Here is a 23,320-nt window from a genome sequence, read left to right on the forward strand (position 1 = left end):
ACAAAGACAACTTTACACTTTGCTCCGTTATTTTGTATGTAATTGGGATGTCATATTGAGTTCTTTATTTTTTTTTAAAGTTTGGCTTTGAGTTAGTCCATTTCCTCTTGTGTAGGTTTGCATTTGTTCTAATAACAGTCAAAAAAAGAAAACAAAAATAGTTGTCCATATGAGTGTTTCATTTTGTGAAACTTTAATTTCATTCTTACGGGGGCTCCACTTCCGTTTCCTCTTCGTCACTGCCACAAAAAGTGACTGGTTCAACGTTACACTAAAAGACACAAAAAATGAATACATCGCCACCGCTCAACTCGGCCAGCAAACGATTTAACCTGCTGCTTTTAACCTGCCCGACCGACGCTGCTAAGCTTAGTGGTTTTCATCTGCTGGTTAGACCAATATGAGCAGCCTGTGTGTGTTTGCATTCAGAGGAGTGAGCTTACAAAGTACGCAGAGGGTCTTATCTTGGTAGCTAGCGCTAGCCCTGCACAGCTGCCATCTGTGGCCCGCTCTGGCTGCATCAATCACGGGAAAGGGTACTTTCCAATTAGCTAAGGTAAATTAACAAATCTTCTATAATTTATTACTGCTTACAACATTGCTGCAACACGTACTCAATGAGTCTGACGTTATAGTTCAACTACTATCTAAGCTTAGCAAGCAGGTGGTGCTACAAAGTCATGGGTGTGCAGCTGAGGTGAGGTTACTTTGCTAACATGCTCAATAGCCACCGTTATTCAATATTTATACAATAGCTATCGTTATTGAATAATTAGACAATAGTTACCGTTATTCAAGGCAAAATCTGTGATCCAAATGCAACCATTGGTGACCCCACTACCACCAAACTTTAAAACAGGAATTGAAGGTGCTACAATCAATTTAATGTAATTTGCTACTATAAACAAACTGAAATTAGACTACATACTAGATATATTTTCTGGTGCTTACGTTTGTTTCCATCTGTACTGTCTGTGCAGCGAGCCAAAGCAAATATTTAGTTATGTGTGACTAACTGAATCAGGCACATTTGCAATGTATCATTAGATGATAAACACACAAAATGCAGATTTGTCTGTATGAGACAAACTCTTTGCTGATTCTCTGTCAGCCAACTGTTTTTGACAAGTTTTCTGATAACGCTTGCGGAAAGTATGGTTGCAGTTTAATTGGGTTATTTTGAAGATTAACCTTATATTTTGAATTGCATTAACGGTAACAGTCTTTTGTTTTCCCCCCCCAGACTGAGCACCATGAATCTGTTACGTCTAGTATGCCGCCACAAGACAGCCCTGGTCATTGGTACCGTGTGCAGCTTCGCTGTCGTTCTGGTCTTCTTGGCCAAATGTACCTCCGAAACCCTGAAACAGGGCCACCAGGATCCTCCAGGCTTAGCCCCTCGTGCCAATGCTTTGCAATCCCGTCCAGAGCAGCATGATTCACCTTCCACATCCAAAGAATTGTCAGCATTCCTTGTGGTCCTCATCACAACCGGCCCTAAGTACACAGAACGAAGGAGTATCATCCGGAGCACCTGGCTGGCCAAGCGGGACTCTGATGTTCTGGCTATGTTTGTGGTGGGAACTCAGGGACTTTCCAACGAGGACCATCAGAACCTTAACACAGAGCAAGGGAGGCATAAGGACTTGCTCTTACTACCTGAATTGCGAGATTCTTATGAGAACTTAACACTGAAGCTGCTGCACATGTACTCCTGGCTGGACCAGAATGTAGAGTTCAAGTTTGTCCTTAAAGCAGATGATGACACATTTGCTCGCTTGGACCTCCTTAAGGAGGAGCTAAAGGGGAAAGAGCCAAACCGGTTCTATTGGGGCTTCTTCTCAGGGAGAGGGAGAGTGAAAACCGCTGGGAAGTGGCGGGAAAGCTCTTGGGAGCTCTGTGACTACTACCTGCCCTACGCACTGGGTGGGGGCTACATCCTCTCGGCTGACTTAGTACGTTATGTGCATCTTAACGCAGGTTACTTCAAGACATGGCAGAGTGAGGATGTGTCATTGGGCGCCTGGCTGGCGCCAGTGGATGTTCGTCGGACGCATGACCCACGCTTTGACACAGAGTATAAATCGCGTGGTTGCAACAACAAGTACTTGGTGACACATAAGCAGAGCTTGGAGGACATGTTGGAAAAACACCAGACTCTGCAGCGCGACGGCAGGCTCTGCAAGGAGGAAGTCAAGCTGCGACTTTCCTATGTGTACGACTGGAGTGTGCCGCCCTCACAGTGCTGCCAAAGGAAGGATGGCATTCCTTAAGTTTTTGTCCTTTTTACAAGGCCCTGAAGTTGCCTTCCGATTTGTCTGACGGAGTCAGGAAAAAAGTAAGGGAATAATGTTTTTTTGACCAATTCTCTAGTGTTGCACAAGTTACAGTTATGTAACACGTTCCAAAAAACAAAGCAAATGCCTTAATGCTGATAGAAACCCCATTCCAGATTTGGAAAACCTTTACACTAATTGTGAAACACAAAAAGGACAATTTCACTGCTTTTACATCACATAGGAGCAGGTCTGAGCTCAGTCTTTAGAGTATTAATGTTCATTTAGAATAGGTTTGACAAATTAAAAGTATTGACCTGGTCCAGTGTGGCCTGGATAGAGGAAAAGAAATTACATTTCAGTCTCTCAAGTCTCTTTGGTATGTGTCATGCAGTATAACATTTAGTTTGTGATGCAGAACATTTAAAGAAATCAAACTTTAAAGCTTTTACTATGATGTCTAGTGTTTTTCCACTGCTGGTAACAGCCCGACTTGCCTCGGCTCTACTCGACTCGATGCACTGTGCGTCCATTTTCCGTTGCAGATCAGAACCGCCTCATGGGCGGGGCGAGCGGTGGCTGGTAGTCGTAGCAGGAAACTGCCGTGACCTAACGCAACACATACACAGAACGTCAAGTTCCTAAAGCCAGAAGGCAAATTAGTTTATAATGAACAAAAAAACCGCTGGATAAACTATTTACCGGTAAACACGGCTGGGTTTGTTCAGGACAGCCCCGCCTCCGTCTGTCGCTATGATGACGCAGTGATTAGTGACGATTCTCTCTGACCAATCAGTAGTCTGCAGGTTTACGCATCACCTTTTGGTATCACCTCAGCTCGCTTGGAACCTCAATTGAGTTAGTACTGCAAAAAGTACCTGTTAGCAGGTATCAGGGACTTTTTTCGTAATGGAAAACCAAAAAAGGCGAGTAGAGGCGAGTCGAGTAGATACCATGCAGTGGAAGGTGTTACAACTTTAAGTGGTGTAACTGAATTGGCTGAAAAATGTGACCCCTTAACTCTAGAACAGGAAGCCAACTTCAGCCTTGTGTCCTCTTCGACCATTTAACAGCTTTTGCCTTCTTATTGGGACCCATGCTCATGTCACCACCAGTTTACCACGTTGGTGGTCTATGTCTATCCGCAGTCTGTGTTTCTTCTGCTGTACTTCCTTTTTATGGTTGTTTCAGTGTGGTAGATAATACAGGGAAACACAGACGGACAAATCTTAACCTACCGTGATGTCCGAATTTTTATTTTGTGAAAGCATTTTTTATTTGTATTTTATTTATTGTTAATTTATTCTGCAGGAAACAAAACCCACTGGTATTGGGATAAAAAGAACAGTGGCCGTGGTTGCTGCTTGCAAGTAAACATTTGTATTTATAAACGTGTTAGGAGAAATAATGTACAGTTCAAAGAATGAATGGGTCAGAAATGTTCAAACGTTCAAAATACAAATGTTGTAAAACGCTTGTTTATTGTTGTCGGTACAACAAGGTCTCATGTGTTTGGAGGTGCAAAGAATGTGTAAGAGAAAATGGTTGAATGTGTTGTGTTCAGCAGGCCTTTGTTTTCTTTACACTGGAGCCTATGCGAGGAGATTTACATTTCCAAAGCAACAGTCACACGTTTCACACAAAGTTTAGGTCAGATACCAAGCTAATTGTGAATGTTTGTTTGCAGCAAACCACAGATTCAGATTGAAAAACTTGATATAGAATACCAGCTGTCACTCGGTCACTTTGGTAAACCAGAAACATGGTTATAAAGTCCATAAATCATTAATTATTGATCACTTGTTTTGTTTTCTGATGTTAAGCTCTCCGAACGTACCATGTGATGTCAGTATCGGTGTCCCAAACCTTGTGAAATATGTACAGTGTAGATTAAATGGTACGATTTGTTGAAGCACCAACAACTGAGGAAAGCTGCAAAAAGATCTACGTTCATGCTCGTTATTTATGTGTCTGTTACGTTTTTGTGAACAATGACATGACTATTTTCTCACTGTTTTCACTAGCAAATTATGATTCAATATCAATGTTTGTTTTTACGTACATGGTCAGTCTCCCTGAATGTTTTATTAAAACACTAAGTGTATTCTTGTCACTTCTATTCTTGTATATTCATTGTTTGAACGGATACATCAGTCAAATGTATATATGTTGTAAGATCTTCTACAAAAGGCAGAATTGCTACCAAGAGGTCTTATAATGTTTTTCTTTCTATGGTCATATTTTAGGAATTATTCTAGCGTAACACACTTTTTGGCTTAATAACTTTACATAATTCAGATTTTTAGAGGAAATACTAACTCTTAAACATTATCATCAAAATATTGTGAATTTGTATCATTCCAATCTGAAATACACTCACCTAAAGGATTATTAGGAACACCGGTTCAATTTCTCATTAATGCAGTTATCTAATCAACCAATCACATGGCAGTTGCTTCCATGCATTTAGGGGTGTGGTTCTGGTCAAGACTCCAAACTGAATGTCAGAATGGGAAAGAGAGGTGATTTAAGCAATTTTGAGCGGGGCATGGTTGTTGATGCCAGACGGGCTGGTCTGAGGATTTCACAATCTGCTCAGTTACTGGGATTTTCACGCACAACCATTTCTAGGAAAAGGGATAAACATCCAGTGTGCGGGAGTCCTGTGGACAAAAATGCCTTGTTGATGCTAGAGGTCAGAGGAGAATGGGCCGACTGATTCCAGCTGATAGAAGAGCAACTTTGACTGAAATAACCACTCGTTACAACCGAGGTATGCAGCAGAGCATTTGTGAAGCCACAACACGCACAACCTTGACGCGGATGGGCTACAACAGCAGAAGACCCCGCCGGGTACCACTCATCTCCACTACAACAGCATGAAGTAAATCAAGAACAGAGAACCTTCAAAATAAAACAGGAAATGGGAAACAAACTAAAAATTTAAACTTGACTAGACATGACATTTCTTCCCCCTATGGAATTATAGAGAAAATAAAGGATTCCCCTATTTGCTGGGGACCCCACTTTGGGAGCCACTGATCTAAAGCATACTGTATAAACTGAGATAAAGATTGCCCTGAGTTGAGACTGAGATATAAAATGTGCATTTTTCTGTTTATTAATAAGGTGATTTATGGATACATTTTAGTAGGCTGTCGTTCCGGTGGATGGCAACAACAAACTTTTTTAAACGTAAAAGAAAAAGTAAGACAGTGAAACGCATTTAGGAAAACACGTTTCTGGCTTATGTGAATGTAGGAGTCTTGAGACAGTGAAGCATGTTTCCCTAGAATGTAAAAAGTTTGGGCGAAAAGAAAAAATATTGTTTGTTGGACTGACAGGACTTGGAGTTAAGGCATTTTCTATTTCATCTTTGTTTGGACACGGTGAGAAACATTCAGCTTTTATGAGGCAGTTCTTCAAATTATTCCTGCATGATACAGGACTTTATATAAGAATCTAGTTCAAACCATGGACTGTATTTCACCTGTAGAGGGCAGTAATACGCAGAGCAGCGTCTACACTGCCGGAATGATACAATAGGAAGAAGAAGCCAGTGAAACCGGAAATGTCAACCGATTGACTGCGAAGCAAATTACAGATTGCATTAACTCTACTTTCTATAATATGATGGATTGCTAATTTAAAGGAAGAAGCAGTCATACTAAATCGTCAGAGAGCAAACTGCGAATATGACAAATGGTAGGTTAACTGAGTTATGCAACTAACGTTAGCTAACTTTACTTCTTGGACGGAAAGCTAACGTGAAAGCTAGCTAGGTCAGCTGTAGACGTGGCCCTGGACAGCACTGTCTGTACGAATTTTAACACTACTTGTTTGTTATAATTGACGTCATAGATGTATTGCACAGTTGTGCCATCGTTTGTGAACAGCGTTTTTCCTCGAATCTTTTATGTTGGTAACGCCGTATTTTTCACCAGGCTACAAGGTTTCTTGCTAACTTGCCCTGACTAAAGCTAGGCTATCGGCAACGTTAGCCAATGCTAAGAAAATCCAGATAGCTAGACCACCACAACAATAATACACATAGGCAAGAAAACTTGTTTGCTTATAAGCAAGCTGACGTCAGTTCTTAGTAAAACAACATTGTTCTGTTCTCGTTCACCGCTGATTTGGCAACAAGAGATTTTGAACATTCCTGCAAGCAACTCTGGACTTCCCAGTCAACAACACAGCTTGTAACCATAATGTTTATGCAACGTTAGTGTAAAGTGAAACCCACCACTAGACTGGGCGTATATGTTACTTTTGGAATGACTATAAATTGTGGAGACAATATTAGACCTATAAAGCAGAAGCGACATACGCAAGAGAACAGCCATTGTACGTGGTAGATGTAATCAGGTGACAGATTGTTTCGGGATATTACAGTAAAAAGTATATGTGTACTCTTATCCTTGTAAAATTACAGTTTTTACTGTTTATGGAACAGTAGAGATGGTCGATATGGAGCAAAAAAAAATATCCCAATATTTTTGACCAAATAACTCAATGTCAACAATTAGTGCTTTTCATAATAAGATTTTTGATAAATAATCATCAGTTATGTTGATATAATGACTAAGTAGGTAAAGGCAAAGAATGGAACAGCTAGAACAGTCTGATGTGTTCATTACATCACTCTACTGTAAACAATGTAGCCTTTAAAACTAGGAAAAGACAACACTTGTGTTATATCAGAATATTACAACATCCAGAATTTAAGATGATATATAGCTTCATATATCTAAATATTTCTCAGTGCAGTATTGCAGCAAGAATGAGTTTTAAGAATACTAAGTGGATTACTTGACACTTGGTTGTAGTCAGGGTACATTTAGATTCTATGATGCTAAATTAATGTGGACTGGTGTTATCCCATGCTTTTTCATATTCAAGAGTATTCTATTTTTGTGATTGTTTTGTCTAATTTAATTTAGCTAACAAATGTTTTGTAATGTGTGAACAAGTAATGCATTCGGCTAACTGGCAGGTAAGGCAGACTGTGTGATCTTCCCCCTTTTCCATAGTGTACTCTTTTGATGGCATTCTGGTGTTCGGCCTGCTGTTCATCTGCACTTGTGCATACCTCAAAAAGGTGCCTCGCCTCAACAGCTGGCTACTATCAGAAAAGAAAGGAGTTTGGGGCGTCTTCTATAAAGGTAGATATATAATTTCTACAGAAAAGGTCTTTATGGGAATTCCTAAAACTTGAGAACTCATTCTTTAATGAGTAGTTTCATCAAAATGAAATCTAAAAGGGTACAAATATTTCAATAGTGTCTTTCACATCATTGTGTATATTTCTGGTGAGAGGTGTCTAACTGGCATACTGTGATACTTTAATGGAACCAAGCCATCATCAATGTCAGTTCCACATGCTCTTATTGCTACAACAAGTATGAATGTCCACTTAGAAAAGACTTAGGTCAGATCTTTAATCTCAATCATTGTTTCATTTCAAATTTAGTGTTCTGTCAAAAAAAACAGATAATGTGGCACTGCCCAAATATTTACAGACCACACTGTAATAAGTCTTTTCTCTGTCTACAACACCTGCCTCACTGATAACACATCTGTTTACATGGATTTATATATTGTCTTTGTTCTGTATCTTTGTAGTTGACCTGCACTTGTATTCATTCATCCTCTTTATCCTCCATCTCTCTTCTCAGCTGCGGTAATTGGGACGCGGCTTCACATTGCCGTGGCAATTTCCTGTTTGGCCATGGCTTTCTACATTGTCTTCTTGAAATGATAAAGTCAGACGGAACTAGAAAGGACCAGACAGGTGCAGGTGGGAAATGAACTCATCTCTGTGGCCATGTGCTAATCCAAGTTGGGGGAAACCTCTTGGATTAGGTGATGATGAAACCCCATTGGCCCTGTGGACCCTTGTGAAAGACTAGCCAGTGCTGCCCCCCTCTGGTGACTGGGTACATAATTCCTCCCTTGATATGTGTGCACATTGCACTACAGACATGACGGGCATCCGTGATCAACTCCACTTATTGCAGAGGAGTGAGACAGTTTGGTCACTTTTTATCATTTTATTGTAGGGTAACACTGTTGGTTGTCTCCATCCACACCCATTCTATTTATATAAAAAAGATGCAGAAGTTTGAAGGGCAGTGTGTGCATTGTACCATATACAACCTAAAATTAACCTAGCTGTATATATTTGGAAAAAGGATATGACCAATAGAGATTTGCAAGAGGTTATGTGTGATCAAACGGAGAATGATCTATTCTGCTTGCTCCCTGCTCCCATGCTGTTTGTTCTGTATCACCTCTTGTGTCAAGGGTGAGGGGAAGATAAACAAAGCTAATATATATAAAGATGTTCTTGTGTACACTACTTTACTTTTTGTCATCTCTTACTTTTCCTCAACAGTGCTGTTTGGCATCTCTTAATCTCTTTGTTTTAGGTTTGAAATACACATTAAGTTAACATGTCACAGATTGTTACAAATTGAACTGTAAGACACGTAGGATTCAAAGTACTACCACAACTGGAGAGTATCACAGAGAGAATCTTCTGAGAGTCATGTATCAACATACTGTTAAAAAAAAAATATATATATATATATATATATATATATATAATAGCTATATTAGACTTGCCTGACTATTTAAATGCAATGCCAAATAGGACGGGGCTTCTCATATAAATTACATACTGTTATTCTGAGTTTAATTCTGCCACCTTATTTCATTTTTTTTTTAAAAGACCTTGTTTTGATAGGGGATGCAATGCAATTTTCAGTAAAGCATTAACCACACTTTCTGTGTTTGTTGTCTTTTTAAAAAATGTAACATGTAGTGCCTAATGTATTCACCCTAGTCAATTTGGATGTTTTTCAAGTTTAACTTTTTTATTTGTCAGTGGGTATGTGGGTAGTGTTTTTTTTTTTTTGCTCTAATCAACAGACAATGAAGGGGAAGAATCGTCCAAATCAATTGAAATGAAGTATAACTGAAATAATGGAATGTATAAATATTCAAGTTAATATTTAGTTGAGGCAGCTTTGGGTCTATCATATTGTGGATAGATCTGCATCAGAATATATGTGGCCCCTACAATTTCTCTGTTTCTTTGCATAACTGCTGAAGCTCTGTCTAGTCACATTAGCACTGAGTCATTGATGGTCATTGATGTAGTTCTTTTTAAAGCCATCTATGTGCAGTGTTGTCATGATTGGGGTTGTTGTCTTGCTGTAGAATAATTCATCTGAGGTTTTCCTCTAATATATCTGTGTATTTCTGCTGCAGAGAAATCCATAGAAATTGCCACAGCATAAGGCTGTCTCCACCAGGCATTCAAAATGTCTGGTTGTGGACCTCTACAGAACACAGCATGTAGCGTAATAGTCTCTTCTTTTTTGGTCCCATCAGGCCATAAAACTTTCTTCCACATCGTTTTTGCAGACAGAACAGATGTCAATCCAAGTTGTTTTCTAACAAACTGGGCTCGCAGAAGCGGTCTGTACACTGTATGTGTAAGCAGTGTCTCTCATCTCACCCAATGAACCCTTGCCAGACACCCAAGCCTCTTGGAGGCTTCTGCCACTAATGCCTTTGTCACTTTCAACCTGCTCCCAGCAGGATTATAACTGCCATATTTCCATTATTTATGTTTTACCTTACTGTACTCTGTACTTCACTGCTTTGGAAATTGTCTTAGGATATACCTTTTTCAAAGCACCCAATTTGACTTAGAAAAGCCCAGGTGGTATTAATAACATTAACAATGGCTCTGCTCCATTCATGATTTTTTATTCTAACAATTCTTTTAACTAATAAAAACAAATGACTGCACTTGGCCATTTTTCGCTGTGTTCCAAAATACATGGGTGAATACTGATACTTGTGCAATCAGTTTTGATATATATATACAGAGGTATTTTGGCTTTGAATAGTTTTAAGTGTTGATCATAATTACATTATTATGATTTATGAGTAAACTATAAAGTCCAATATTATATCTAATCACTGGTGTGTAGTATTACGTCATTATATCTGAGGTACTTATGTAACGTTAAACAAGTAAAACAGTTTTTAGTTCAGCACTAACAGAGGGAGTGTCCCACTCATGTCCTCAGTAGGAGCAAGGGACCTTTTTTATAGGTTCTTTTGTGGGATATTCCCATGGCTGTAAGGAGAACGAATATTCCCTGGTTTCCCAATAGCGACCCAACTCTCGCGAGAAGATAGTTATTCCCGGGAGCACACAGTGACGAAGAGATGTACGCGTTCACGTTTCCGCGCGCCCAGCAGCAAAGCGAAACATGAGCGAGACATGAGCGACAAGCAAAGAGCAGTGCGAAAAATTCAGCGAAAGCTAGTCCAGGCAGAGACTCAGCGTGTTTTGTGGAGGAAGTTGTCTCCAAGCGCCCCGACGTGCACTGAGAAGTGGGGATTTTTTGTTTTTTTGCACAATTGCACCGAATTTGCACGAGTGGACGGTTCAAGTTTGAGTGATTGAGGACCTTCTCCGTTTTTAGTTTAGGGAGCAGCACGTCGTGCCGCACGGTCAGGAGAGGAGAGAGGGCAGAAGTTTCCGCTGGCTTGTTTTGTCGCTGCGCGGCTGGTAAATCCGCAGGAATGTCGCAGAAGGAAAGACCCACTTTCTACCGACAGGAGCTCAACAAAACCGTGTGGGAGGTCCCGGAGCGGTACCAGAACTTGTCTCCCGTCGGCTCCGGTGCTTACGGATCCGTATGGTAAGCAGTTGTTGCAGGGCACTGTCGAGAGCACACAGCACGATTGCACAACGGCCAAACGGGTTCCCACCACCTACAGAGGCCCGTCAGAGTTGCCTCTCCACGGGCTGCTTATCAATCTGTAAAGGGTGCTAGTGGAAGAAAGGGGAAAATATCAGTTATTCCGTTTGTTTACATTTTTATACTACTGTTACGAACATGGTGCACCCTTCACGATTACATGTTTTATTTGATTATATTTGTTCTTGGGGACATTTTTTTGCTTTGCTATCTTGTCCTGTAAACACCTGTATATAGCGAGAGCACACTGACAGCTCCAGGATCAAGTTTTACTAGATCCCCAGTGTTAAACATGACGGCCGACTGCTTTTTAATCGTCTATCAGATCTTCTGAAGAAGGCTATAATCATTGCTGTCCATGCACATAGCGAAATATTCGCATTCCACTATAATACTAGTCGTCCTGTACGTACAACCTGGTACTTCACACATCCGCACATAGCATGCATTATGCATTTTCCAGTTGGGTGCAGCCTGCAGAGTACCAGAAGGTCACGTGGTTTTTAGAAAGTAGGCCCCCTCGTGCACAGTGAGCCCATCAGATTACGATGATGACTCTAGAATGATGTCATCCTTTCTCCCGTTGTGGTACACCCATGACTCACAGTCCCGAGGTTAGGTAGTGGCCTCAGCTGTGACGCCTTTTTGTCATCACAAAGTCATCGATGGCCCGTGCCTCAATTTCAACTTTTGTTGTTGGTTTTGACTTCCACACCAACTGTTGAGTATGTGTGGTTTTTGCAGTTAATATTGGGGAGGGAAGCGTTTGCTATGACCTCATTTTTAAAGACAATCCCTGGGCATATATTTGCCAATGCACATATAAGGCAAGAATGTATACAGTCTCTTTTTTCATTACAGAGATTTAAGACCAATTAGTGTGATTTGTATTAATAAAATGCTTTTATATCAAGACTAAAATAGTACTATAAGTGAAAAAATGTGTGCTTACCTTACCTTTGTGCTCAATAGTTTGTGCTACAAAGTAAGGCTGAGGGAAATAATCCTGACTCTTACCCTGCACAATTCTGTATAGACTTTGTACACACATGCCAAAAATCAAGTCTGTTGAAGATTTGTTGACTGAACAAAAAAAGCAAAACTCAACCCAAGAGCACACAGTGCTGTATGGAAAATAGTCAGCTTTGTAGAATCTTGCAAGATAGGACAATTAGCATCATGAGCCCAACTGCTCCTCACTTGTTCAATTTGACCTAGTAGGGAAGGGTCATACCTTCCTTCTACTTTCAGTATAAGCTGGGACAACCACCAGATGAAGAAAAAAGCATGATACAAAACTTGGGTTATAGATTGTAGGCTTTATTCAGCCCGCCTCAGATCAATCCATGCTTCCCATCGTAGCCTTTATTGGATTAGGCGACGTTGGTCACTGCCAAGATGGCGACGGCCAGAGCCACTGGAAGCTGCCCACTTTGATCTTTATTTCGGCTCTTCAGAAACTTATGGGTAATGTCAAAGAGACCATGTCCATTTTAACCACAGATGTTGGTCTGTTATCCTCAGTCAGACAAAAGACTGTAGCATGATTTCAAAAAAAGAATTTAAAGAAAAATGCTGCTTCCGGCTTGAAAGTGACAGTCATCGTGACCAGTTAGCTTAACTACCCAACCGAATCGTAGGTTTCTCGAAGATTCCCACCCTTACAAAAAAGAATAATTGTTTCTCTGTTATTGAAGGAGTTGGTCCCAAACAGCAGGGTGTTATTAAAACCCTTCAGTTATCTGAAATGTATAAATAACCTCACAGCAGCTACTCCAACATGTCCCCGCTGTTTGGTCAACTGGACTTAGTTGTTGCTGCCATGACGTTCCTCAGGCTCTCGGCTGGAATTCATCCCAACCTTTAAATATGGAAAGCATGCACTTTGTGGGGGTTTCAATTATTTTCCTCATCAACCTGTCACTCAGATACAAGATAAAAGACTTCTGACAAAAAAACACTAAAACGTTCTCCTTATTTCTGACCTTTTTATTCAATTTTCAAAATGCCAGATTTGGAGGCACTCCAGGTTGACTGGATAGGAAGTGTTTACAGAGAACGCCACTGGCTGGGATGGGACAGCATGGACTGCGTGCTGAGTGCCTTGTGTTGTTCAGTCTAGGTTTCTCAGCTGAAAAGAAACGAGCACGAAACCCATGCAAGCTCAGGATGCATTTATGCAAAATAAATCCATTTCTCATTTTAAGCTTAGTGCGGGCAATTGAATCATGGCTAAAAAGGATTCTACGTTAGTATTTTAGGGTTCAATGACATAACAATAATTTCCCGGCCTTTAACACTTAGCATAAACTATGCACAAACCAATAAAACATTGTTTGCTGAACATTATCTATATATTATATTAAGTTTTTAAAGGATATTTAGATAAGATTTAATTTCCTTCTTTTGTTATATTTGCCAGCTTTCACAGGTGTGTTTATTGCCTTCATGTCCCATCATAGCTGTGTTACCTTGGCTTTACAGACAATATACACCATTAGGTATTTTTCTGATTAAAAAAACATTGTATGATGTAGCTTATATGTTGAAAAGATGCTGACACACTTTGGTTTAACCGTAGAGAAATGTGCACTGACTTGTCAGCTCTCCAAACAAAAAGAAGACTTAAGTTTAAAACCAGCAATTTGACATGACTTTAGTTCCAGCATTTAGTCATGTGAGGTGCATGACTGAATGCAATGGTCATGTCAGAAGACTAAAACCATTCATTTTGTATCAAAGTTACGGATAAGGCTTGAGATCAGGCTCTAAACGTCTTTGGCATGCAAATATCATGTGTGTGAAGATACATTAAAGACACAGCGTTTTGCAATAAATTGAGTAAATTCCCCTTTTTCAGCCTTTATATACCTGTACTCTGTATGACCAATGCATTTCTCTGTAAAAACTCTTAATATACAGCAGCATTGTTAGCAGAGCAGATCGGAAAATGATGATGTGTTTCTGTGCCCTGTAATTTAATTAAAGCCTGATGGATTATGTAAATACTGACATTATTGCTACTGCCCTGTAAACATCTTAACCATATTAACTTACTTTCACTAAGGTCATAATCACAGTATGAGTGGTTCTTTAAACAGAGCCGGTTTAATAAATCATTATGCTTGTCATGTGTACATTGATAAAAGGTCTTCATTAAAATCCATTTGCCTTTCAGTAAGTGGAACAGGTGAAATCAAGTTATATCAGAAGCATTAGTCTCTTAGGTCACTGTGTGCATAACAAAACCTTTACTGTTAAAGATAAAGGTGCATCATGATAGTGAGATCTTATTACATGTCCCCTAGCTAAAGGAAAACTAGACGAATACAGGGAAAGTGGAACTGATTACTGCTTCACATCTTAAAACTCGTCCCCGTTTTCCCCACTTGTTACGTTGCTTTTGAGTCCACAATGTTTTTTCTGAGTGTCATCTCACACTTGTAAGTTCCTAACCATAAAAAACATTTAAAAAAAAGTTTTAAGAGTTTTTTTCTGATTATAGAGGGTAGATGGTTAGTGCTGCATTTGGCTATAATGTCAACTAATAATAATGTATCCTATAATAGTCCCGCTCGGGGAAATTACAATTTACACTCTGTTGTTATTACACACAGGCCCAAATTACACACACATGCTCAGTACCTATACATGCACTAAATGGAGAGATGTCAAAGTGAGGGGGTTGCCCATGGAAAGGCGCCCCCGAGCAGTTGGGGGTTTGGTGCCTTGCTCAAGAGAACCTTGGCAGTCCACCACCATATTTTGCTCCATATTTGGAGCCTCCGGTTCCCAACCCAACTTCAAACGGACTAGGCTACTGCCACAGCCATTCTTGTTTGACTTCTATATACATGAGTCTTACTATTTAATACACTTAATTTAATTTACCTTGCACACAGATTTGGGGTTTATTCTCCCTGTAGTGCTATTCTTCAATATTTTTGTCTGTATATGCTTCCAATATAGGCTTTATTTTGACATCAGACTTCATGATATCAATCATTTGTAAATAGGTTTAAAAAAAAAAAAGGTATACAGCATATTGTAGTGTTAAAATGTATATGCTTCTAGTAGCACATGTATATATAATTTAATGTAATATAATTTAATCTGTCAAAATGATGCCATGAGGCTTGTAATGTGTCAGTCTTTACAGTGCCAGCTATGTTCATCACCAAGAATGCGTCCACATGTCAGACTCTGATAAGCAATCTTATATATACATGCGTATATGTGCACATTAGACAAGGCAGAGAAAAATGGCTTGAATGCACCGGTTAATTTAAGCTGCACAACAAATGCGTCACTATCTGTTGATTCCGGCGTAGAAGTTTATGCTTCAAGAGTGGGGCAGGGTGTGATAGCTTTCATTCTTTTGTCTCTTTAATCTCTTGTGAACCTAATTTTTCAAGTGCGGTGATGGCAAGAGGAAGACATGACATTAACTACAGACATCTTTGCTATTCATTTAAAGTACAGATTTGCCAGTCTGCCTACTCTGTCTGTTAGTAGTCAACACACTGTTGACGATCACTTCCCTGTGGTCCCGGACTCTTAACACTGCTCCTTTTACAGCCCGCATTTTTATGGCCATTTATTATTGCACTTCCATTTATTACAGACTAATTGGGTAGTGTATGTTTAGACCATCTCGTGTGTGTGTGTGTGTGTGTGTGTGTGTGTGTGTGTGTCTCTCTCTCTCTCTCTCTCTCTCTCTCTCTCTCTCTCTCTCTCTCTCTCTCTTTATCTCTCTCTCTCTTTATCTCTCTCTCTGGTACACTCTGTTTACTGACTATGGGTTTTCCCTCCCCAAGTGACACATATACCAGTTGTTCTGCAAGCCTGGAACATAGGGTGCAGTGGGTGTGGGAGATTATTTCCAACTTACTGGAAAAACACACTGCTTATCTTACTGTTAACTATTGGTCGCATTGTATACTGAGACACATGTGCATGCTAAATTCCCAGTCGTATGTGGTCGATGGGTCGACAGCTCAAATCTCTCAATTACTTTGTGCATTATGTCCAGAGGAAATTATTCTCATCTCTTCTCGTAACACATAGTGTTGTTGACGTGGCCTTGAACTAAGCTCTTAAATGAAAGGCCACAGTGCAGCGATGACTGAGTCAGTAGTTCAGGTAGTTAAGTAGCTTGCACCAATATGAGTGAGTTTTACCCACCTGAATTTAATTTGTGTATAGTTTGCAAAAACAGTTTTAAGAAAAATAAAGAGAACCCCCACATGCTTAGACCACAACCACAGGAAACAAAACTTTTCAGCAAAAACTGAGCACAGATTGTTTCGTCTGATTTTGCAATCCATTTGTGATGCAAGTGATTGACCTGGAAGGAATGTGGTTTATTGTACTATAAGTGGGTTGTGTTCCCTTACAGATGCAGGAAATGCAGCAATGTCACGATTCCTTTGAAAGGCAAGGCCCATCTGTCTCTCTTTCCACCACTCACAATGTCCGTCTGTCTGTGGACAATTATGTTCGGTCAATTCTACATCCTGGCAAATACATGTTTACTCTCCTCAGAATATATTGGACTGTTTTTAGTAACAGGGCTTGCTTTACACGGCTTGCTTATTACTAATGTTACAGCAATAGAAACAGCACTTTCACTCTTAGCTTTTATACCACACTTCTTGTGACTCTTTTTGCCACATCTGTTATTTTTCTAGTTTTTCTTTCACACTGCCTCCACAGTGACAGTGATGTATTCTGTAACGTCATTACAACAAAATGAGTAATTTTAAATGGATGAATGATAAATAAAGCAAACAGCATTGCACACTCGACATGGACAGCCAGAAGGGAGCTGATTTTAAGTTAACTTAGACGTCCACTAACTTAATAATCTTGGGTTAAAATTGACTGTTGCATTTGCAATGTTAAGTTATTTAGTGTTTCTATTCCATGAAATATTTTATAATACCTCAATTGTTACGCTCTTGTTATTGAAACACATTCTTATAAAAGTCAGACATACTTTATTGATCCCGCAAGGAGAAATGATCTTTTTCACTCTGTTAGTTATTAAATCATTACACACAAGCCCAAAGTACTTGGTTTTTGGTGTTTTTTGCCCCCAACATCACCTCCAGGGACAAAAAACACCATTGAGCTAAGCACACATGCCCAGGATATATACATGCAATATTGGAGAGATGTCAGAGGGAGGCTGCTGTAGACTGTTGGCAGTGCCCAGTAGGTGAACTAGTAGCTTTCCAGCCACTACTTCGCAGTCTGTACTTGGTCCTCCCGGGGACTTAAACTGGCAACCTTTTGGTTCCCAAGCCAAGCCACTCCCAAGTAAACAACGTTTAATGTATAGTTTTAGTATAATAACATTTTGTATAATATATAATGTATAATGATGTTTTGATGGATTGGTTCTACAAACACACTTGTTGTACCAAGCAGTTCATTTTGTGTTGAGAAAGAGTTAAGAATAATACATTATCAAATGGAGCTGTAACAATGGCCAGTGTTAAGTGTGCCCTGGGCATCATGTGCTAAGCCAAACAGTTTAAGTTGCATTTATGGTGCCAATCCCCTGGAACATGTAAACAGCATTACTCACTGACCAACATATCAATTCATTATTTTTCAAGTAAACCAAATGTGGGTTTTAACACTCCTGTGTTGTCCACAATGCAGCTGATATTTGACATGTTCAGTCATGTTCCCCCATAAAACCTTTGGCTGTCGAGTACAATAAGAAGCAAAACCTGACCAAGAGTTCTGTGTTTTGCAATTATTTGCTTTGTTTACTCTGTTAAGGCCACCTACGCAGACCAGTAGTGAAACATCTTATTATCCTCAGTTAAATGAAAGGAAATGTTTTAGGTTTTGATAGGTCAATTATTTGCCTGATGTAATGTGTTTTTTTTACAATCGGTGTATTTTTTAATTTCTTTTTACAGTCAAGAGTCTTACGATTTCCAAACACTGTGTCTTTCAGTTCTGTGTATGATGTGAAGACAGGTCTGAAGATAGCGGTTAAGAAGTTGTCCAGACCCTTCCAGTCCATCATCCATGCGAAGAGAACCTACAGAGAGCTGCGGCTGCTCAAACACATGAAGCACGAGAATGTAAGTCGCCTGCAATCATCTCCCCCTCACTGTGTGTGTGTGTGTGTGTGTGTGTGTGTGTGTGTGTGTGTGTGTGTGTGTGTGTGTGTGTGTGTGTGTGTGTGTGTGTGTGTGTGTGTGTGTGTGTGTGTGTGTGTGTGTGTGTGTGTGTGTGTGTGTGTGTGTGGTAAACATTGTTCTGCAGATCTGCTGTTAAGCAAGGATTGCGTATGTGTGCATGTTAGGTTTGCACAGCGAGTGCTAACGTGCAGAAACAGGCCCTATTCACCACTGGTTACATTGTCATGCTGTCTGAATCCTTGTTGACGTGTAGCTTATAATGATTGCTTCAGTTCATTTAGAGCTGCCCTCAGGACTGTGGCTATGTGTATGGAGATCCACGTGAATTGGGAGTTGATTGGTAGCTAAAACTATAAACCAGAACTGGGAAACACCTGTAATGGATGAGCTCAGGATGTTCAGCTCAAAATTGTGTAAGATTTAAGTGTAAATAGATAGATTATTGAGCGGTCAGAAAGACTCCAGTTTCTGTTCACATAGAATTCTTATGTGACGAAGGTAAATATAATTTGATTTGAAGGCACCGTAATGTCATGTTGTGCTGCACTGTTTAGTAAACTGTGAGTTGCCAAACAGGTTTGCAGCAGCATTCCCATCATATTCTGTGGTGTCTGTTCCTGACATCTCATATTGATGCTGCAGAAATTTTGGCTCATGCCTCTTTACTTTAAAGTGCCCATATTATGAAAAAAATACTTTTTCTGGGATTTGGGGTGTTATTTGGTGTCTCTGGTGCTTCCGCACGCGTACAAACTTGGAAAAAAACTACTCATGCTGTTTTGAGGGAGATACGGGTTTCTGAAAGTCCGCTGTCTTTAGTCTCCGAGCGTGCTGTTTAAAAGCTCCACGGCTTTCGATCTAACTAGCCAAGATGAGGTGGCTAACCGTAGCACATGCTAGTGCTAGCATGCTAGCTCATTCTCAATGGCAAATCACTGCTACAACACACACTAGTTTACCATCATCTACAAAAGAACTTCTTCCATGTCACTGTTCTGCCGATTATTTCACAATTGCCCCTTGTTTAGAAGAAGTCTTTCAGTTAGTTCTGCTTTGTACTGATCAAAGATGGAGAAAGAGTTATCTAGCTGATGAGATCTTACTTAGCTAATGTGCATGTGCGATTCCTGACAAAGATAGTATAGAAGTGTGATGTCTCACTCTGTAGCTAAAACAGAGACTTTAACACACAGGGTGAAAACAGGATCTGCAGCAATGTGCAGTACAACACAAGTATGATGTTTTTATGAAAATGAAACCATGTAAACCTATTCTGATACAACTTCAAAATATAATTATGAACCTGAAAATGAGCATAATAGGGACCCTTTAATATTTTCGGACAGTGGCTTTACTTCCCTTCATGCAATTTCTGCTTGTTTGTTGGTTTTCTGTGTCTATGTGTAGGTAGGTACCACACTTGCAGACACTTGCCTACATGCAAAACACAAACACAGCTCCTACTTCCTGTTTGCTGTTGGTGCATCCAGCTAACCCTTTGACCAAACAGTGTGTAGCCTCTTGTGTTATGTAACAGCTGTGGTTACGATTTCTCAGGCTTAAGTGCAGGTGATGGGCTTCTGTGTGGAACAGGTCCACTGGTGAATGGTATGAGTGTGTTAGTAAGACTAGACGTTTCTGTTGGTGCTGTGGTCTTTGTAGGGAAAAGTGGGGAATTTTACATTGTAAAGAGTCGACTCAATAGTTTTCTGATGGCCATTGTAATAGGTAGAAATAGCTTATTGAGAGCTCACTGATGAGTGACAGGGTGGACTGGTGCATTCTCCAGTATTATTGACCTAGAGCCGTGAAGTACAGCAGTTTTAGATAACACACGCACACAGAGGCAAAAAAGAAACTGCAGCTCAAAAAGTATGGAAAGTCTCAAGAGCAGTTTAAGACCAACAGTACAGCAGATCCCATGGTGAACTTAAAGCCCATTTCAAGCAATTTCTTATAATATTATATGAACATTATTTTACCTTGCCTTCACACATTTGTTTTCCTGGATCTTGTTTTATTTCCCTGCTACACAACAACTTGGATTCTCTTATAAAGCAGTTTAGGAATTAGTGTTGAATGGTCCATTGGCACTACTGGTGAAATACCTCATGCATTCATTTGGTTTTACAAGGCCTTTCTAGTCTAGGATTATTTAGGATTATACATAATCAGTGCCTATATTACTGTGCAAAATACAAAATGTTACAATACAAAACTGAGCTGCACTTAATATTCAAAATAAAAAAAATGTGAATGTGGTGGCCTAAACATCTAATGTAAAAGGTTATATTGCTATTTGTGATCATTAATGAGCATGTTATTACAAGGTTCTGTTTCATCATAACAGGGTAGATTCCATAAAGCTTTGCTATTTTGTTCTTAAATCATCAAAGCATTGTAATACCTACCTATGCTTTACACAGAGGGATTCTGTGTTGTGCTCACGCTGTTGCCAGGAGAGTCTCTGGGTTTCGAATTTGGAAAGCCTGTTTGGACCAATCAGCTGTTTGTTGTTGCTCCGCTCCACCAATCAGCTGTGGTTTTTGTATCCTGTGTGGGTGGACTGCTATTGTGTAATTACAGTACCCTGCTATCTCTCTCCAGGAGGTGGGGGGAAAGGTTGGCACTCAGGGCTACTGTGTGTGTGTGTGTGTGTGTGTGTGTGTGTGTGTGTGTGTGTGTGTGTGTGTGTGTGTGTGTGTGTGTGTGTGTGTGTGTGTGTGTGTGTGTGTGTGTGTGTGTGTGTGTGTGTGTGTGTGTGTGTGTGTATGTATGTATGTATGTGTGTGTGTGTGTGTGTGTGTGTGTGTGTATGTATGTGTGTGTGTATATATATATATGTGTATATATATATGTGTATGTATATATATATATGTATGTATGTATGTATGTATGTATGTATGTATGTATGTATATGTATGTGTGATTATCCTCTAATGTGCTTCCTGTCTTTGTTCTCTTGAACTCTCTTTTTTGCTCTGTTGAAACCTAAAAATATGTTTATGTGCACATATCAAAGTCTGTCATACTTTGTCACTTTCACACATTATTTTTGTTTTTTACACATTAGGATTATTTCACTTTTTTTGGGGGTTTTCCTGTCATGCAGTCACAAACTCACTTATCCATTGTAGTAGATAAGATGGCATGTTCACCAACTAAAAGGAATGTTGAACACATCTAATTAAGCAATCATAATGTTAATGAATGAAAACAAACAACACACTAAATATTTCAAAGCTATTAGAAACAACTTGCAGTTGTTGGAACAAGCATGTTGAACCAATTAAATGTAACCCAATCTTATACGAGGCATTGCTTTTGTGTGTTCAATTTATATTTTCCTTTGTTCACACTTAGACGCATCAGATATCACTGCTGTTGCCTGTCCTGACAGCGTGATGGACAACTTTTACAGGATAATGTTTGCTGCTTCCTCTGAAATAATATCTGGTGTGGTTATCAGCCCCATTTATGTAACTAAACCACCCAGAAACCAAAACAGAGTCGATGATAACCTAGTGTACGTCACTAAACATAAAATCTAGCATGAGTCCTTGTAACTGGAGTAGTGTAACAAGGCAAGACTTGCCTGCTTGTTTGACTTAATACAATTAAACTTCAGAGATTGCAGAACAGAATAATAACATACATCATATCATATCTTAAAAATGGTAGAAATGTCACAGTTATTGATTGTCAGTTTGTTGTCAAACATAGCATGCATGCTGATACTCCAATTTATCAAATGGTTGTTTATCTAACACTAAATGAAACATGTGTTTTTGTTCATTTGAAATCTCTGTCACACAAATACATTTTCTTACTGTTTTCCTGACCTTTTGACCTCTCTTTTTGCCATCAGGTGATTGGTCTATTAGACGTTTTCACACCAGCAACAAGCTTAGAAGAGTTCAATGATGTGTAAGTCACATTTTTCTCGTCACTTTACTCCACTCCTGTCTTCAAGTTTTTCCTCTGCCTTTGTCTCCTTGGTGTTTGTGTCTTTCCCTGCCTCCCCTCTGTCTTAAGCGCTTTGGTCATGCTCACACATTAAAACTCTTCACATCAGCAGGCCATTGCAAAATTAACATGATAGCGAAAGTAGAGTTACAAATAAATCATAACCTTGCAGCTCATAACTTTCATGTGAGTCTAGCACGTGGCAGGTTTTCCTAAGGTTTTTGTTTTGGGGGAACTTGTTCACCAAAGCTAGTCTCCATGGTAACAGCCATCTGGCAGTCTCTGGGGTTACTATGTGTGTGTGTGTGTATGTGGACAGAATACTCAATCAGTGTCCTTGAATTCTCTGCATCGTGTGGCGTCATTGGCAGGTTACACGTGGAAATGTAAGATAAAGCTACACACAATAGACACCCAGCACTGAAGTTGCAGCATAAAGATGTGACACTTTTCTTGCACGTGACCAGTAAAAAAAGACAAACAATTGGGAAACCTCATCTTTCTATTGCACTGCAAGAGAAGTAGATGCATTACCATGTTCACAGGCCAGCCAACAACTGGTCGCTTGCGTAATGAGGTCATATGTACCATGAAGAAACTTCACGTGTGCACTGTTATTATATTTGGCTTTTTTTCAGCCAATCTGTTGGCTGTATAAACATTTCACTATCAAAAAAAGATAAGTGAAACAAACACACATTGTCCTTTACCAAATCTTCATATCAGTTCTCCCCCCCCCCCCCAGTAAATAACTTGTAAATTAAGTCAGTGTTTCCTATGTCTTTTTTGTTAAAAGTAAAGGGATTTTAACAGCTTTTTTTCCCCACATTAAATTGTGTTCAATAAATGCATCAGCTATGACAACAAAATAAGCAATCAGAGTGAGAAAACCAATGGAAATTAATTTAAGAAAGCTAAAGAAGACACAAAAAAATCAAAGGTGCAGAAGACTAAGACAGATGTGCAGACATTTAGAGATCACATTTCATCGGCTGTACTGTATGATTTGCAGGTACTTAGTGACCCACCTAATGGGTGCAGACCTCAACAACATCGTTAAGTGTCAAAAGCTGACTGATGACCACGTCCAGTTCCTCATCTACCAGATTCTCAGAGGCTTAAAGGTCAG

The 23,320-nt window shown here is 39.7% G+C and overlaps 3 protein-coding genes across 7 annotated transcripts in view; all 3 read left to right on the forward strand.

Annotated features, from left to right (window-relative positions):
* The first annotated feature begins 305 nt into the window (after positions 1-305).
* On the forward strand, positions 306-4,380 carry b3galt6 (UDP-Gal:betaGal beta 1,3-galactosyltransferase polypeptide 6). 3 transcript variants are annotated; one of them, XR_004656422.1, is made up of 3 exons: positions 786-868; positions 1,244-2,739; positions 3,226-4,380. XR_004656422.1 is itself a non-coding variant. In XM_034870060.1 (2 exons), exon 2 carries the CDS (start codon positions 1,254-1,256, stop codon positions 2,271-2,273), a length of 1,020 nt encoding a protein of 339 aa, XP_034725951.1. In that variant the 5' UTR covers positions 306-556; positions 1,244-1,253; the 3' UTR covers positions 2,274-2,580. The 3 variants fall into 3 exon arrangements, 2 of the variants coding, with proteins under 2 accessions (XP_034725951.1, XP_034725950.1); XM_034870060.1 differs by lacking the exons at positions 786-868; positions 3,226-4,380 and adding an exon at positions 306-556 and having other exon boundaries at positions 1,244-2,580; XM_034870059.1 differs by lacking the exons at positions 786-868; positions 3,226-4,380 and adding an exon at positions 577-697 and having other exon boundaries at positions 1,244-2,580.
* A 1,395-nt stretch (positions 4,381-5,775) lies between these two features.
* Positions 5,776-8,614, forward strand: tmem167b (transmembrane protein 167B). Its single transcript, XM_034870063.1, has 3 exons — positions 5,776-5,981; positions 7,310-7,441; positions 7,955-8,614. Exons 1-3 carry the CDS (start codon positions 5,972-5,974, stop codon positions 8,035-8,037), a joined length of 225 nt encoding a protein of 74 aa, XP_034725954.1. The 5' UTR covers positions 5,776-5,971; the 3' UTR covers positions 8,038-8,614.
* Positions 8,615-10,520: 1,906 nt separating this feature from the next.
* Positions 10,521-23,320, forward strand: part of mapk14b (mitogen-activated protein kinase 14b) — a 46,499-nt gene continuing 33,699 nt past the window's right edge. For 2 of the 3 annotated variants that reach the window (XR_004656421.1, XM_034870056.1), the window contains exons 1-5: positions 10,524-10,691; positions 10,784-11,002; positions 18,036-18,165; positions 22,094-22,152; positions 23,204-23,315. Coding sequence is in view for 2 of the 3 variants with exons in the window: in XM_034870056.1 (XP_034725947.1) it covers positions 10,579-10,691; positions 10,784-11,002; positions 18,036-18,165; positions 22,094-22,152; positions 23,204-23,315 (633 nt within the window). In the remaining variant the exon portion in view is untranslated. Of the gene's footprint in view, positions 10,692-10,783; positions 11,003-18,035; positions 18,166-22,093; positions 22,153-23,203; positions 23,316-23,320 lie in introns of all 3 variants that reach the window. The other variant, XM_034870058.1, reaches the window with a different exon arrangement.

The sequence above is a fragment of the Etheostoma cragini genome, chromosome 4 (assembly GCF_013103735.1).
Source record: "Etheostoma cragini isolate CJK2018 chromosome 4, CSU_Ecrag_1.0, whole genome shotgun sequence".
NCBI classification, from domain to species: Eukaryota; Metazoa; Chordata; class Actinopteri; order Perciformes; family Percidae; genus Etheostoma; species Etheostoma cragini.

What these genes read in the sequence shown, in the direction of transcription:
- tmem167b (XM_034870063.1), top strand. An exon ending in TTGGGGCGTCTTCTATAAAG is followed by an intron (nt 7,442 to 7,954) that starts GTAGATATATAA and finishes CTCTCTTCTCAG; the next exon opens with CTGCGGTAATTGGGACGCGG.